This window comes from Lissotriton helveticus, chromosome 4_1, assembly GCF_964261635.1.
Source record: "Lissotriton helveticus chromosome 4_1, aLisHel1.1, whole genome shotgun sequence".
NCBI lineage: Eukaryota > Metazoa > Chordata > Amphibia > Caudata > Salamandridae > Lissotriton > Lissotriton helveticus.
The window spans coordinates 528278367-528295412 of NC_136063.1; the positions used below are offsets into that span (position 1 = coordinate 528278367).

The 17046-nt window shown below is 43.9% G+C and overlaps 1 protein-coding gene across 1 annotated transcript in view; it reads right to left on the minus strand.

The window, feature by feature from the left end:
* Nucleotides 1-295: 295 nt before the first annotated feature.
* The window catches only part of LOC144828023 (uncharacterized), a 1462897-nt gene continuing 1446146 nt past the window's right edge, over nt 296-17046 (minus strand). Inside the window, exons 28-30 of the mRNA XM_078686162.1 lie at nt 3230-3292; nt 613-722; nt 296-461 (exon numbers count right to left, since the gene is read on the minus strand). Of these exons, the coding sequence (XP_078542288.1) occupies nt 296-461; nt 613-722; nt 3230-3292 (339 nt within the window). The remainder of the gene's footprint in view (nt 462-612; nt 723-3229; nt 3293-17046) is intronic.

Consider the following 17046-nt stretch of genomic DNA (forward strand, 5'->3'; position numbering starts at 1 on the left):
TTTGATCCATGTGAGCTAGAAACTATTTTTTGTTATGATCTGCAAATTATGCATAAAATGATGAATTATGTGAAAAGTGTGGCAAATCCATTACTGTGTAGAAAAAGCCACAGTCACACACTTTCATAATTCTAGTGGCTCTGGTAATGACCTATTGTTGATAACAAATAAAAAGAGCTAGCACATCAATAAAATCACCATGTGCTTTTCATGGTGCATGGAAAGTGCAACGAAAGGAAACAACTACACAAGAGTACACCATTACATGAAAGGGTGTGTGATCCAATTGAGAGCATCACGCCACCTGGCTGGCCAAAGGCACGAGGCCAGACACAAAGTAGGGACGTACATTTATTACAGTATCAGCAGACACCTTCTCCAGTTTTATTGCTCTTGTGAAGCGGAGTGGATTTCTTCGGATGATGGCATTCTTCGTGACAATGGACTTTATTAGAATAACACTAAAAAATAACGTGTTTTATATGCATTAAAACATAACCAGCATTTGCAGGCGCAGATAAAATGCAGAGAGGTAAGTTGAGAAGCGTGGTTATGAATTTAGGGGGCCCTAGGAAATGAAACCAGGTGAAAAAAAGGTTCACTCTTACTTACTTTTGCTCTTTGATCCACTGATTAACATTTGCAACCACTAACTCACTTTCCTGATGGAGGCGACTGCTGTCAGTTCGTGCTGCTTCCAGAGCCCGGCGCAGGGTTTCCAGCTGTGGATGCAGACAGATCAAAGCCTGTGATGGACTCCGTAGAACACAGTCTATCTGGAATACTAATAATACACTCTACTACTTGTAAAGAATCAAGTCATTTTTCTCCACTCCTTCAAATAATCAGGGTTTCCTCGTACATGCTATTAATTGATTCAATATGCTGCGAGGAATGTCTGAACCGTTCCCACGCTTCACTTTTACCAGTTTATTATAACATACATTAGTCTACCTCCTGAGGTTGTTTTAATTCAAATCAGATTTGTTTCATAAAATGCAGCTGAGCTGCGGCAACCTCTTTCTTCGCCTCAGTTCAGATCCCAAACTCTTCCCCGGCATTTTATAAGCTACCTGGCCAAGCTGTTCACCAGAGATACACCGCGATGTTGGCCCCCTGCCTTCTGAGTGTACAGAATGTCAAATCCAGGAAATATTTGGCAGAATTTAGCAAGTGACGATCTGCGAGACCTTTACATCCAATAATTTAAAATACATTCTTTTCTGGGCGTGGGGGGCGGGAAGTTGCGAGGAATGGTCGAATACAAGTATTTTTTGCGCTTTCAAATTTTCCTATGGTGGAAACCTATCCACTAATGATTTACAGCACGTAGCGTACTGTACATGTAAATTAGCTCTTCATACTGATATATAAATAACGGTACAGAAACCTCATTAATACTTTTACCTTCAACTGATAGCGCAGGCCTCTAACCGCGGAAAGGTTCATTAGAGCACAGTGTTCCATTTGTGAGCAGCGAACAAAAAATAAGGCACCATTGACGTTTACAAGTTCAGAATGTGATATATCTTTGAACATTGCACTTAAAAGCCACTTACAGTAGTGGTGTGGGTAAAATGTAATGGAAGAGACAATATATATCTAATTAAAATCAAATCAAAATAACCTCCTCTTGCCCTTTTGAGGACCATCTGGTATGCATATTAATGCACCAGAATAGATAATGCTAATGTAGAAGCAATTTTCCTTTCTTTTAAAAAGGTCTTTAAAACATTACCATGTATTATTAAATTTGCAGTTGCCTTGCCAGTTAAACGAAGGAAGAAAAATGCACCGAGCAGAATGGGATGTAGCAGACAATATGTCATTGCTCAGACATGTTTCATAAATCAGGCAACTTGGTCAGGAAAGTCCCAACCAAACACAGAGCTCAATTATGTGAAAATGGTCAAAGAGAGATCTAAATATTCCCGCCGCCATGCTTTCAAGAGGCTTAGATATCCTTTAGTTAAATAAGGCTCGGTTTCTCTCTTTGTGCAAACTTCTTCTGCCCCTCCTGACCCCAACTTCACCCTGCTCACGCACCACGCAAATCACAACAGCATGAGGGCACTAAGCATTTGCCTCAAGCTTGTTAGTCTCTTAGCAAAACTGCAGGAAAAGACAATATGAATATACGTTTCTATGCAGCATTCGGGCTAATCAATAACAGTAAATGGTGCCTCGTGTCACGTGGTTGCTGTTCAGCCATCTTATTTGTGAACTGTGGCCTTCTTGTTTTTTATATCACTTTGCAGGAGTTAGAAAGTAAATCGGTTTTATCACGTGTGAGATTTGCTAAATGTAAATGTGGCTGTCTTGAAGAGGCCTAGTATTGTTATTTACAAATGGGGTGGGGGGGATCTGTGATATAACTAGTGTATACGAAATGATGACAACAAAAACTATTGGAAATAGAAGCAAAAAAAACTTGAGATTGATTGAATACTACTCTTTATCGAAACTACATATCTGGCTCTTTGTATGATAAAGTCCACTGCATCTTTTCTTGCCTCTAGAGACTCGCTGTCCACTAACTCACACTACCTTTGTCCCCGCCCCTGTCTTCCATCCATGAAGGCTTTGGTGAGACCAGTCCACCCCGGTAACTGAGGGCAGGCGGCAATGTCTACTTTAGGTTAACACAAGTGGTTGGTAAAATACGAATCTGAGAAAACGTGCATCCTTTTTGATATGCCAGTGTTTTCGGTGGCACTGCGCAGGCCCCGCAAGTTTCCTGTAAGAGGTAAGCGAAGCAACAGTTATGAATTCGAGAGTAGTGTCAAACCTTCAAGTGATATTACTAAGGTTTATCAACATCATAGTTTTAAATAAGAACAGATAAACTGTACCTTGCATAGCTGCCAAGTTACACAGGTCCATGTGTGATGTGATGCTCCAGCCCAAGTTATTTCTTTGAATTCTGGGACTTGTAGTCCTATTTTTATAACAGAATAAACACGACTAAAAGTCGCAGAATACAAATAAAAATACGAAGTGGAGCAGCCACCAATCATGGACATGTAAATATTAGCATTCCACTCAGTTACTCACTTGGCGACTACTTGCGTGAGAAGACAAATTGTGAACTCCTTGTTATCGAGCCAATGTGCTGCAGTATTTTTGTTGTGTCGAAGTTCCACCCCCTGAGTTACACACTTTAAATGCACTGGGGAACTGGCACTTGAATGGTATTATTAAAAAACACATACTTAAAAAATGTGCATACCTCATTTTGTGCATCCTTATGTTTCTTCTCAGATACATTTAACTCATTCCGCACATGCTCTGCCTAAAAGAGAGAAACATGTAGGTTTGGAAATATGATGTAACTTGCAAGACACTTTCATTGCTCGATTTGACCATTGACAATAGCTTCTCAATGTAAGCACTAAATGCACACATCCAATAACTCTACAACGATCATATCAAAATGTACTCCAGACTGGTATACATAATCGGTGCCACTGCAAAACGTAGTGTTCCCCAGAAATTCACACTGTGATTTTTTCATAATACAATACCTGAAATTATAATAATTTGCCACTCAAGAGGACAATTGGTTGTCTGATGTGGGTGTGGTAATAAAAGCGAAGTAGTTAATATCGTTTGTCACCCCTACTGCACACCCAAACAAAATGGATTCGTTTCTGCATGTCAAGTATGAAAGTTACCATCAAGTCTACATAAGCACGTGCCAGTTTATGGTGCTGATGACCACCGTTTCAGTATTCAGTACTGTCAAGGACACCGCACTGCAGTACTGCTTTGTCCCTCACTGATGGTGCATAGCAGTTTTTGGAGGTCGCTAAAGGGACCTTATTTTAGTATAATATTGTAAAACTGTTGGGGGAACTAGTCTTGACATTAGAACGCAGGAAAATATAAAGCAACAATTTAAAAGAAGGGATACAGAAAAAAACATATTGAAATGGGCAGAATTCAGGGGGAAGGAAAACAGGCCACATATAGGAGAAGAGGAAACTAAAAGGTAGGTTAGTGGCATGGAGGAAAACAGTGCTTAAAGACAAAGAGAACAGTAATCACCTTGGGATATTACCCCATCTGCAAAGCACCTGCTCATGTGAACTGCAAACATATAAATGCGAGGACTGAACATGCAAAAAGCAGAGAAATGAAGGTACTCGAGGGAACACAGTTCACTAAAACTTTGCTTTCTCACCATGAATAAACATAGTACTTAGGGTCAGTAACTTTTAACTTTCAATGCTCGGAAAGATCTTTCTAAATTCACAGATTGACAATTAAGGAAGTCAGATTATAGCATAGTTTATAAAATGGACGTAATTTACGGGAAGAAGTAGTAGGAATTGCTACTCCTGCCATGTTCTTTGGTGCTAATGGCATTGCCCTTGCTGTCCGTTGTCTTAGTGGCAGGAATAACAAGCATTGGCAAAGCCAATAGGTCGGGCCCTTGTGGCCAATTCGCTTTGCCGGTGGTTTTTAGATGTGCTTTAAAGCTTTCACAATGCTCTGCAGTGTGGTTAATTTTTTTTTAAATGCATTTGAGACAGCAGCCAGATCATTTTGTAGGCATAAGCACCACGCGTTCTCGCCAAACAAATTTATGGAAGATGCAAGTGGGTGGTTTTTTTCCTTTTGCTAATCTAAATTGGATAGGTAACTAAAAAAATATATAATGTGATAAAGCATTTTTTGTAATGCGGGTGGGTTAGTGGAAGAAACAAGAGGGAGGAAGGGGAGAAAATGCCGGAGCAACACAGGACAGAAAGGGGGGACATGTTGAAGAAGCATGGGAGTGAATGTAAAAGCAATGAGTGGACTGGAGGGGACGAGAACGCAACAGGAGGGAGAGCAAGAGCGAAAGCACAATAGAGAGCACATGTGGGGGCAAGCAATGGGGGAAAGCACATGGTCGAGTGCAAGAGGGAGGAGGTCAGGCAACTGAAAGCAAAACAGAGTGCAGAGGGAGATGTGGCTCGAAAACACATGCACTCTGACATAGTGCTTCGCACTAAAGAAAAAAGTAGTGCTTGAAAACAAGCGGTGGAAGTAGTGAAGCCAGCCAATCACGAGATCGCAAAGAGGCAATGCTCTGTGCATATATGAATGAAGAGTGAGAATTAAAGCCAACCAATGGGTGGGTTCCAAGCTCCTCTATGTTCTTGTACGCCTCAATATGCCCATCAACAGACATCAGGGGGCATATTGAGGAGACCCTTGCGCCGCTTGCGCATCACTTTTGTGATGCTCTGGCGGTACAAACTACAAAATCATATCTATGAGATCACGCAAAGCCACTTTGCGTTGTTTTGTACGTCCTCATAGGTATGTAGAAAGGAAAGGCAGCGCAAATCGCTGTGTTGCTTTACTCTGCGCTCGGGGACGTTCCATGGGCATTGCAGTGAGTGTTTCCATGCAACACCCATGGATTTTGATGCTTCCTCAGATTTGCAAGACAAGGGAAACCTGGGGAAGCAGCAAAGCCTGACGCCTCCGGAGGTGAGGCGTAACAGGGAGAAATAACTTTATTTCTCCTTGTTTATTCCTCTTTCCATGTGTGCTGCATTCTGCAACACACATAGAAATGTTCCTTTGACCTTTCTATTGTCTCTCCTGTTGCCTCTGACACACTCCTCACTGTCTTACTGATTACTATCTGCTTCCCTCTCTCGTTTGTCTCACTTTCCTGCCCTTCTCTGTCCCTCCCTTGGTGCTGTGACTGCATCCCCCTCCGACCCCACTTAATGGAACTCTTCTTTTCTGTATATAGAGATAACTCTAATCACTAGTATATGCTGTAGACCTTTGTACTCTATTATTCCTATGTGACTCTTAGAGTATATCCATTCGTATCCCTTCCCTATGGATATAGAGATAACTCTAATAACTAGTATATGCAGTAGACCATTGTACTCTCTACCATTCCTGTGTGACTCTTAGAGTATATCCATTCATATCCCTTCCCTATGTATATAGACATAACTATAATCACCAGTCTCTTCTTTGTGTGACTTTACATCTTGTACATTTGCAATTTTTTTCTGTGTGTATCGTTTATGTAACGCATGTAATCCTAAGTCCTTATGTTTTGCAACTGGTTCTTATGTAAAGCGCTCTGACACCTTCGGGTAAAGTTCGCGCTAAATAAAATCGCATTAAATTAAAAAAAAATTAAAAAATAGAAAGAGGAAAATGCCTCTCAGTTTTGTTTTTGTGTTGGAAGGTGCGCCATCCTGCACAAAAACAATCCTGCTGACAACACAGGCAGCCTTACACCATGATGCAAGGGTGCCTACGTTGGCGATAGGCTGCCGAAACAGTGCCAGTGCTGGGGGAAAGGACAGGAAGGCACCATATTAGATAAATGCAGTGCATTCCTGCCCTTTCACTCTGACGTAGGGCAGTGCAACAAGGTGACTTGCTGCGCTGCCCTACGTCAAATCCCTATAAATGAGGGCCCAAGTGTGTGGTCTAGTAGGCTAAATTTTCCACTCTTTGCCCTTCCACTACTGCTGCATCAGAAAATAAGAAACTGTTGAAGGACAATGTATCAACAATGTGATGCTATTGGTAGTTAAAGGGTCAAAATGTGTGTAATGCCAATCTATTACCCTGTGAATCTTGGTGAAATCACATTTACGGTCTATACTGGCTTCACCAAAAACATATTAACGGTTTCACCACAACCAGGGGCCCATTTGAGCCGTCACATCACTTATTCTTAGATCTGCCAGTTTTCGCATTGTATATGAACCAACGACTAGGTGAAATAAACGCAGGGGATGGTCCACCAGAGCCTATATTGAAAGTCCTGGATTGCACTTAAACCTGCATTGAATGCAAAGTCAGACTATCTTCAGAAAAAAAAACATTTAACTTGGCTGTTCTGTGAATTTTAGAGCAGTGAAGAGGGTGAGGAGAACATTCTACATAAATCACATCAACAAACCTACTAATCAATCTGTGGAAATATTGAATATGGTTCACATTGTAACATCCTTTTAACATACTTTTAATTAAATATATACACTATCAGAGATGCGGTAGCAAGCAATCCAAAGAGGCCCCCATACCCTCTCAGCCTTACCCTCTCCTTTAAGCAACCTTTTTGACATTAAAGCCCATGGGAATGGAGAGAGTGATCAAAGCATCCGGTTCTCTTGCAAAGCCATGCACTGCCTTTTTCATCAAGGAGCCAGCCAGATCTGATTCTTCCAAATCATTTGTATTTATAGTTTTCTATGAGTATTCCTGGTATTGTTTGAAATTCTTTTTTTTTAATGTCATACATTTTCTTCAACTGTAGGAGTGATGTTTGAAGAGAAATTGTCTGACTTTTCACCTAACTTTGTGATTCAAGACCTATCTTATTGTAGTCAGTTGTTAGAATGGTAAATTAATTGCAATATTTTCGATTTTATTGTGCATAAATTATAACGTGATTGTGATAGGTTGAAACCTGACTTCCAAAATGACTTTCCTAAACATTTTGACAAATAAATAGTTGATCAATTATTTAAAACCCTGAAAAAAACGTGTATTTTCTTTCATTAAGTAAAATCTGAATACTGGCTCCTAAACTTTGCAGGTAGGCAAAATGCCCTAATCTGAATTTTTCAACTTGACAGTGGAAAGGATCTGCCTCGGATATCTTTGCATTTCCTGCAGCCCCAAAAGAGTGGAGAATGCATTTAGCAATGACTTTCAGGAAGTCGAAATGCTATTCTTTCAATTAAAGAATCTGCTTTTATGATTTTAAATGCTAATTATTGTAAAATGACAAAATAGGAAAAGTACATCATGTGACTCACACCAGAGTGCAATAAGACTGTGAGCCTATCACAAAGAAGCCACCATAGAAAATGTCATTAAATGAGTGGTATCACTGAAATCATGAACTGTGAGCAACCTCGACATCACTAACACCCCTTTGATTTCAAACAAAGCAATAACAACTAAGGGCTTAATTACAATTCCAGTCAGAAAGCCTCCGACCAGCGGTCAATCAATCAATCAATCAATCAATCAATCAATCATATCATTTGTAAAGCTCACTACTCACCCGTGAGGGTCTCAAGGCGCTGGGGTGGGGGATGCTACTACTGCTCGAAAAGCCAGGTCTTGAGGAGGTTTCTGAAGGTCAGCAGGTCTTTGGTCTGCCGTAGGTGGATGGGGAGGGTGTTCCAGGTCTTGGCGGCGAGGTGGGAGAACGATCTGCCGCCTGAGGTCGCTCTTCGGAAGCGGGGGACTGTAGCGAGGGCGAGGTCGGTGGAGCGGAGCTGGCGAGTGGGAGTGTAGAAGCTGAGTCGTCTGTTGAGGTATGTTGGTCCGGTGTTGTGGAGTGCCTTGTGGGCGTGAGTGAGGAGCTTGAAGGTTATCCTCTTGTTGACCGGGAGCCAGTGCAGGTCTCTCAGGTGGGGTGTGATGTGGCTGCGACGAGGGATGTCGAGGATCAGGCATGCAGAGGCGTTCTGGATGCGTTGGAGCCGTCTCAGGAGTTTGGCCGAGGCTCCTGCGTTAGGGTGTTTCCATAGTCCAACCTGCTGCTGACAAGGGCCTGGGTGACTGTTCTTCTCGTTTCAGTGGGGATCCACTTGTAGATCCTTCGGAGCATGCGGAGGGTGTGGAAGCAGGAGGAGGAGACGGCGTTGACCTCTTTAGTCATGGAGAGGGTGGAGTCGAGGATGACCCCTAGGTTGCGTGCGTGGTCAGTAGGTGTTGGAGCGGTTCCCAGTGCGGTTGGCCACCAGGAGTGGCCTAAGGGTTGGATCAGAGGATGAGGACCTCCGTCTTGTCAGAGTTCAGCTTCAGTCGGCTGTTCCTCATCCATTCAGGAACGGCCTTCATTCCTTTGTGAAGGTTGGTTTTGGCGGTGTGGGGTCCTTGGTGAGGGAGAGTATCAGCTGGGTGTCATCGGCATAGGAGAGGATGTTGAGATCATGCCGATGGGCGACGTGGGCGAGCGGGGCAATGTAGATGTTAAACAGGGTTGGGCTGAGGGATGAGCCCTGGGGTACGCCGCAGACTATCTCGGTGGCTTCGGAGCGGAAGGGGGGAAGACGGACGCTCTGTGTTCTGCCAGAGATGAAGGAGGTGGTCCAGTCCAGGGCCTTCTCTTGGATCCCAGCGCTGTGGAGGCGTGTTCATAGTGTGTGGTGACAGACCGTGTCGAAGGCGGCTGACAGGTCCAGGAGGATGAGGGCCGCAGTTTCTCCGTTGTCCAGCAGGGACTTGATGTCATCGGTTGCGGCGAAGAGGGCAGTCTCGGTGCTGTGGTTGCTGCGGAACCCGTACTGGGAGGGGTCCAAGATGTTGTTCTCCTCGAGGTAGCGGGTCAGTTGTTCGTTGACGATCTTCTCGATGTCCTGTGCCGGGAACGGGAGCAGGGAGATGGGCTGGAAGTTCTTGAGGTCCTTGGGTTCCGCCTTAGGTTTCTTGAGTAAGGCGTTGATCTCAGCGTGCTTCCAGCTCTCCGGGAAGATTGCTGTCTCGAAGGAGGTGTTGATGACTTTCCGGAGATGGGGTGCGATGGATGTGCTGGCTTTGTTGAAGATGTGGTGTGGGCATGGATCTGACGGAGATCCGGAGTGGATGGTGTTCATGATCTTGATGGTGTCATCGTTGTTGATGTTGGTCCAGTAGGGCAGGTGGTTGGTGCGGATGGTGGTCGTGGGGGCGGAGGTCTCAGTGGTTGTCGGGGCGATTGTGGCGTTGAAACTGTCGTGGATGTCTGTGATCTTGCGGTGGAAGAAGGTGGCCAGCGAGTCGCACAGGTCTTGCGAGGGTGAGACGTCGCTGGTGTTGGAGCTGGGGTTGGAAAGTTCCTTCACGATGTTGAAGAGCTCTTTGCTGTTGTGCGCGTTGTTGTCTAGGCGGTCTTTGAAGGAGGCTCTTTTGGCAGATCTGATGAGGTGATGGTGTCTGCGGGTGGCATTCTTGTGGGCGGCGTGGCTGTCCGGTGTTCGTTCACGGAGCCAGATCCTCTCCAGCTTTCGGCAGGTTTGCTTGGAGGCCCGGAAGTCTTCAGTGAACCAGCTGGCTTTTTTGTTGGTATGATTGTTGGAGGGTTTCTTGATCGGGGCGAGGGTGTTGGCGCAGTCGTCGATCCACTGTCTGAGGTTGCGGGCGGCGGTGTCTGGGTCGGTATTGTCGGCGGGTAGGCTCTGGGCGAGGGTGGTGGTTAGCTGGTCTTCGGTGACTTTGCTCCAGCAGCGGTGAGGCATCTGTTGGGTGCGGTGGTGCGTGGTGGGTTTCTTGAAGGTGAAGTGGATGCAGCGGTGGTCGGTCCAGTGGAGTTCGGTGGTATGGTTAAAGGAGACGTGGGGGATTGCGGAGAAGATGGTGTCAAGCGTGTGACCGGCGGAGTGGGTGGGTGCTGGCTATGTTGTCGATCAGGGTGGTGGAGTTGGTGTCGTCATTGTTCTCAAGGTGGAAGTTCAGGTCCCCGAGGAGGATGTAGTCCATGGATGCAAGGGTGTGTGTGCTGATGAGGTCGGTGATGGAGTCGCTGAACTGTGGTCGTGGTCCGGACGGTCTGTAGATGAGGGTTCCTCTGAGGGTGGTGTTGGGGTCGGTGTGGATCTGGAAGTGCAGGTGTTCGGCGGTGCTGAGGGTGTCGTCGGTGTTGGTCGAGACTCTGAGAGTGTTCCTGTGGATGATGGCGAATCTTCCTCCCGCTCTGTTGGTGCGGTCCTTGCGGTTGATCTTGTAGCCTTCCGGGACGGCTATGGCTATGTCGGGTGCCGAAGCGGGGTTCAGACAGGTCTCCGTCAGGAAGGCGACGTCTGGGGAGGTTGAGTCGAGTAGGTCCCAGAGTTCAACTGCATGTTTTCAGGCGGAAGGGGTGTTGAGAAGGATGCATCTGAGGTGGTTGGGTTCTTTCCTGGTCGGCAGCATGGTGGGGCAGATGCTTGTGAAGTTGCAGTTCCGGCAGGTGAAAGCCCCGTGGGTGCGCTTCGGGGCGGCCAGGAAGCAGGTGTGTGATCGTCCGGTGTTGAGTGCGTGGAGGGTTCTGGCATCGTAGCGGTGTCGTGCGTCGTGGCATTCGTGGTGTCCAGGAGTCTTGGCGCTGGGCACGGTCCAGGCACAGACGGGCTTGCCTTATGTGCACCAGCGGCGCGCCAGCGGCGCGCCCACTGAGCGCGGCCGCGTAGTGGCTTCCATATGAGGGGATGTGGGAGGGAGGAGCAGCTGGGAGCAGGAGCGGGGCGGCGAATGGGATTGCAGGTGGCGGGGCCGCAGGGACGCAGCGGCGGGAAAAATGGGCGGGGGCCGCGGGAGAACTGGGCAGAGGAAGGAAAAACAAGTTTAGGCAAGAAAACAAGTACAGGCACAGAGGAATAAAAACAAGTCTGGGCAAGAAAGCAAGTTAGGCACAGGGGAATAAAAACAAGTCTGGGCAAGAAAGCAAGTACAGGCACAGGGGAATAAAAACAAGTCTGGGTAAGAAAGCAAGTACAGGCACAGGGGAATAAAAACAAGCCTGGGCAAGAAAGCAAGTACAGGCACAGGGGAAGAAAAACAAGTCTGGGCAAGAAAGCAAGTTAGGCACAGGGGAAAAATACAAGATTAGGCAAAAATAATGCAGGCAGAGTCGTGCAGCAGCGTGGGGAGCGACCTGCCTGCGAGCAGGGTCATAGGTCGCTCCCCACAGAGGCTTTCCGATTTACATTGTAGGTTTCAAGTCCGACCACCGTTTTTTGATGATGGTGGTCAGAGTTTAAACTGGCTGGAAAATCTGACGCAGTTCCGACGGGTTCAAGGAGCCCATCGGTCAGTCGGAAATGCCTCTTAATTCCTTAAGGACGGCTTATCTGCTGTCGGGATTATTATGTTGGTTTCTGACAGCCAATCACTGTCAGCCTTTCTGACATGGATTGGCTGTCAGAAACTGTATTTGGGGTCCCCTTGCATGGTCTCCTCCCCCTGGCCATCCACATTTAGCCCTGGGGGGTACATAGGTGCCCCCCTAACCAACCCTGCAGCATGTGGCAGGCACCATAAGGTGCCTGCCACACGGTGCAGGGATGTTTGGAAACATTCATTTTTCTATGGAAGCTTATGCTGTGGACGTTTTCCGCCAGCCGCAGAAGCTCCCATCGAAAATTGTATGCTGCTGGCTGCACTGTGTGTGGTTTCATCCAAATGATGCTGTCAGAACCGCTGACTTGAGGTAGGTTGTTTCCCATTCCAGAATGGTTCCGCCCGACATTGTAATGAGGGCCAAAATAACTGACAGGCTACTCAGTTTCCACTACACATGCAGCATGTTCCAGTGAGGTTACCAGGTTTGAAGAGCACAGATCAGTCAACATACTATTTTTCTGCAGAGCACTCAATATAGCACAAAGCAGTCAGGGCCCACCCCATGAAGGGCACACCATGAATAGCACACACCACTCACTGTACCCTGTATGAATACCACGCACAATGCCTCCTGTTGTATGCATAGATCATCTTCTAACTCCTGTCACAAGACATACATCAGCATAGTCTTTGAACTCTTTGGTCAAACTCTGCCCAAAGCCCTGTTATTCCTATGACGGTATGGTTTTTCCATTCGCATACCGGCCCGAGCCCCACTACCACTAACTCATCTGCACATTCAAGGAACTTCAAAACATTTCAAGCCTATTAGAAGTCAACTTCAGATCTACCTATTTCATCACCTGTGATTCACCCACAAACATCCATGAAATGTAAAACAACCAAAAGATGTCATACCGATGGTTATGTTTGTGTAAACTTTACAATCATAGAGGTTATTATTAACTTAATAATCAAAGAAACTGAAGTGATATAACTGATCAGAAATAGCAATAAATGGTGGAGAAAAGCCAGGCTCAAGCACAGGCAGCAAAGCTGGCAGCATAATGGCAGCAATCTCAGGAATAAGCAAAAGGCACATGGAGACAGAATGACAGTGAGACTGAGCCTATTTTATAGCAGAATAACGGGAACAATCAAATCTCATTGAGTACCGCTGCTGCTCTAGTTGCACTCATCTCGCAAACTCCTTGACTGGCTCTGATCCAATTCTTTCTTACCGCCCCAATAAATAACTGATATCTCCCCAACACTGCCTACCACTTCATCAAATCATATGCACCTAATTCTGCCAGACTTAATTATCTTCTTATATTCAGTTTAATCCACACATGCCTGGACATCTTTACTGATCTTCCAGCATGCTGTGACTGGCCATCCCATTAGTACTGTACCCATGCCACAATTCTCCCAGGGGTGACAATGAACCAACCATAACGATCTTCCTGCCTCTGGAGAGCAGTGCCATAATAACAGTAGCCTTAGCTGAAAACAGGAATCAATGAGGCTTGGTCTGCCATTACTGGAGGGGACAAGTAAAAACTGCCATCCATATCCCCATTCATTTTGCCTGACAGCTATCCTGCAAACCTTCATGAAGACTACCATCAGCTTGTTAAGCTATGTATTTGCATACAAATATGGTGTCACCTTGGCAGGGGTGCAATGCAAGTTTTAGCTCCTGAGAAGACGAGATGTCACTCTATGGTCAACCTCTTCATTGAAGGAAAACAAGGAAGACGATAATTCATCTTCATGTGAACTTGCAGTCAAGTAGAAGCAGGCACAGCATTTAAGGAATCCATGCAGCATCTAATATAGGAGTTGACTAGATATTTCTAAAGCAAAACCTTTAGGTCATCATGGCAGCTACAATGTTCTCTAGCAAGTATCTGTTTTACCTGATTTGAGGCAGTATGACTGTCAATGAAGCCCCTTTTGAATCTGGGCACTTACTACTTTTCACTGAATCAGTACAAATGAGTAAGGTGTGATATTGCACACCATACATTGGCCCATGAATATGAAGGGTTCTCAGCCTTGACCATGCAGGACCCATTGCCTGAGAACTCATGTAAGACTTCTGATTGGCCACAAAAAATACTAAATACATTCAAACTGGGCCAGGCCAGACAAAGTACTGCAGCGGGAAATGGCCACAAATCCAAAGGATAATGGAATGAAAACCATATGTGGTAGGACTGCCTGAAAAGTGGAACTCTTGATCATGAACCCCGCGTATAGGTTGATAAATCTTTTATGTTTGAACAGAGATGTAAAGTGCTGATGTCAATCTCAAATTTTATCAATTATCATTACCTAAGTTCAGTCAATAAAGAGAGTTAAGTGTGAGGTAAAGGGTTTTATTAACGTATTATTTTCCAAGTTTCATCATTAAAATTTAACAGATCAATCAATTAATATTTAGTAATGCAGTAAGTCAATTTAGCAAATTAAAGAGAGACTCAATACAATGAAATTTAAAAAGCGTGTTCATAAAGAAACTTCCATATTCTAAACTTAGTCAGGATCAATGCGAGAAAGATTAAAGGTGTCATTTCAGATACTCATGAAGGGTCCTGATGAGATAATCAAGCATACGCATGAAGCTTTAGCCAAATAAGCTGGAAAGTATTCTCAGTTCAAATAACAGCATATCAAGAAATAAACTAAGACTTCTCATAAACAAATGTCCAACAAAACTCAGTAAAGAGTCTCCTCTCAGAGAGTCTAGCAAAAGGGGAACAGAAAGTGATACTGCTCTCAGTGTATGGAAAAGGATGAGTGAAAAGTTCGATCAATCTGCCCTGGCTAGTCAGAGAACATGCACTAATAAAACATACATTTTCTATGTTGCACCATTAATATTCTTTCTTCTTGATGTTGACAGATAACGTTTTCAACAGCCTCCTGGGAACTGTTTGCTCCCCATCTTCTCACCAGAGTACAATCATCTTTAAACCATGTGCCCTTGAAAGTTGTCGCACATCCTTTCTTGTTTTCCAACACATCTTCCCATGAATACTCCTCTCTGTCATCTGCATCTTTTGTGGTTTGATCTTAACTATCAGTCACCTAATACAACAAATGTCTATTATTTGGCCAATAAACAGTAGCTTCAGAAATTGCAATGTCAGCAGCAAATTGAAGAAAAACAACTTGAAAAACTGTTATTAAAATGAAAAACAAGCATTTTGCATGTCAAGTTAAGAATCTATGCTACATTTCAATGTTACAGACCTATAAAGTTTAAGTTAAGTTGCCTACTACATTTTTGCATTTAACACACTTGATTTTTAAAGGTAAATTTTGGACATTGCATTATTTAATAAAGCATTTTGTAAATAATTACATTCACATTAGCAGTAGCCTACTGGCTAATTCTGTAGGTTTACCACGTATGATTCCAGAATGACAACATAAAATCCACAAATCTGCCAACAGAAGAACTGTTTTGCTTTATATTAAGCCCAAAATGTCCAGGTAGCATAGAACTGTTATCTAGGGCTAAGTCTGAACCATTCTTCCCTCGATTTTCCATTTGATTATTCACCAAAGTCACAGATAATCACTGGTGTGTGAAGCTTCTCCCAGAAATTACGCCTTTCTCATTTTAACTTTTTTTCAGAAAAGAAGTACATCTGCTCGGATGTACGTTGTTACAACGAATGCTTTTACCATGCATGCATGCTGTTACAACGCAAGTTTTACAACGCGAGCCTTTACAACGCATTGCTTTGGGGGGTGCTGGATAGTGAATAGTTTGATTTACTATTCCAACTCCAGTCGCCGTGGATAGTAGGGAAGGTGTTGGATAGTAACTTAAAACTATTCCCTATCCTAGAGCGCCCCCCGTGCAATGCGTTGTAATGGTTTCATTGTAAAACCTGCGTTGTAAAGGCACTGCGTGGTAAAAGTTGCGTTGTAAAGGATGTTTCCCCATCTGCTCCATCTAGCAAATCATATTCTGTTACTTGGAGTAAATTAATTACTTTTTGATTTAAGGGCGTCATTTCTGCAAGACATTTGGTCGATTTTCATTGCAAACCACGACGTTATCTATTGCTATATTTGCATGCCACAAAATCAATTTAAGCTGAGATCCAAAATTGTATGTCCACACATATATATTCTATAATCGTCTTATACATTTACAGTTTGTTTTCTTAACATATGAATCTCGGAAATTTGTATCGACAAAGTTGCTCATGGGGATTGAGACACAATTATTAGGAAATCATATTTTTCTAAACAGATAATGGTATCCAATATATTTAAACATGGGTGGCATTTTATGTAGGTGAGACAAAATACACCTTACACAGATCATTAGAAGGATCAGCAAAGGTAAACAGTGCTGCATTATACGCTGCATTACACAACTCTTTGTTAACATAAAAACTAGAAATAAAAGTAAGGCTGTCAGAATGAACAACACTATGTACCGCTTGGCAATGGCATTACCCAAATAGAGCAGACTGGTACTCAACATAGACAATAATTCACGACAACTGTGACCTACAAGCATATCAACTACATATTTCTTCTCTTGAAAAGGGTAAGCCTAGTTCATATAAAGCAAGGCAGCAGGGAGAACATGAGAAACTAAGGCTGAAAAGTACAATTTTTTTCTTCAATCTTGCACTTATAATGGTATCTTTTTGTTGAGTATGTAACGGGGTGTATGGAGTTCGAGTCATCAAAGCTCATATTTTCTTGCTCCTACTGGCTTTTTGAATGGTCTCACCTGCACCCGCCAGACTGCGTCTGTAATGGTTCCTACTACTGTTACTGCACTTAAAACAGATGCAGTAGTACTGGCTACAATACCTATGAAATAGTACTTGCTCAAAAACTAAACTAATAGTTGAAGAGGTTAATAGAAAAAAATAATTTCCAGCAACATTTCTGTCTTCTGAACTAAGATGAAGAATAAATGGCGGATAAAAAGAGTTTAAATCAGTGACATCTAACATACTGAGGTACTGAAAAGTTTAAATTGCTTTATTAAACGGAAAAGCTTTGGAACGCTACCTAGTCAAGCTGCTTAGTATAGAAACCTCTCCCGAAATCCACAAAAGAAGTACAAAGAAGAAATCGTACAGCTAATCTGAAAAATACTAGTTTTATTCTACGAGTTTGTTGAGGAGCAGTGCTGTAACTTAAGACAGTAGGGCATGCATTCAACTAAAAAAAGAGAACACCGCACAGTTTTAAAATATTCTCCATGCAATA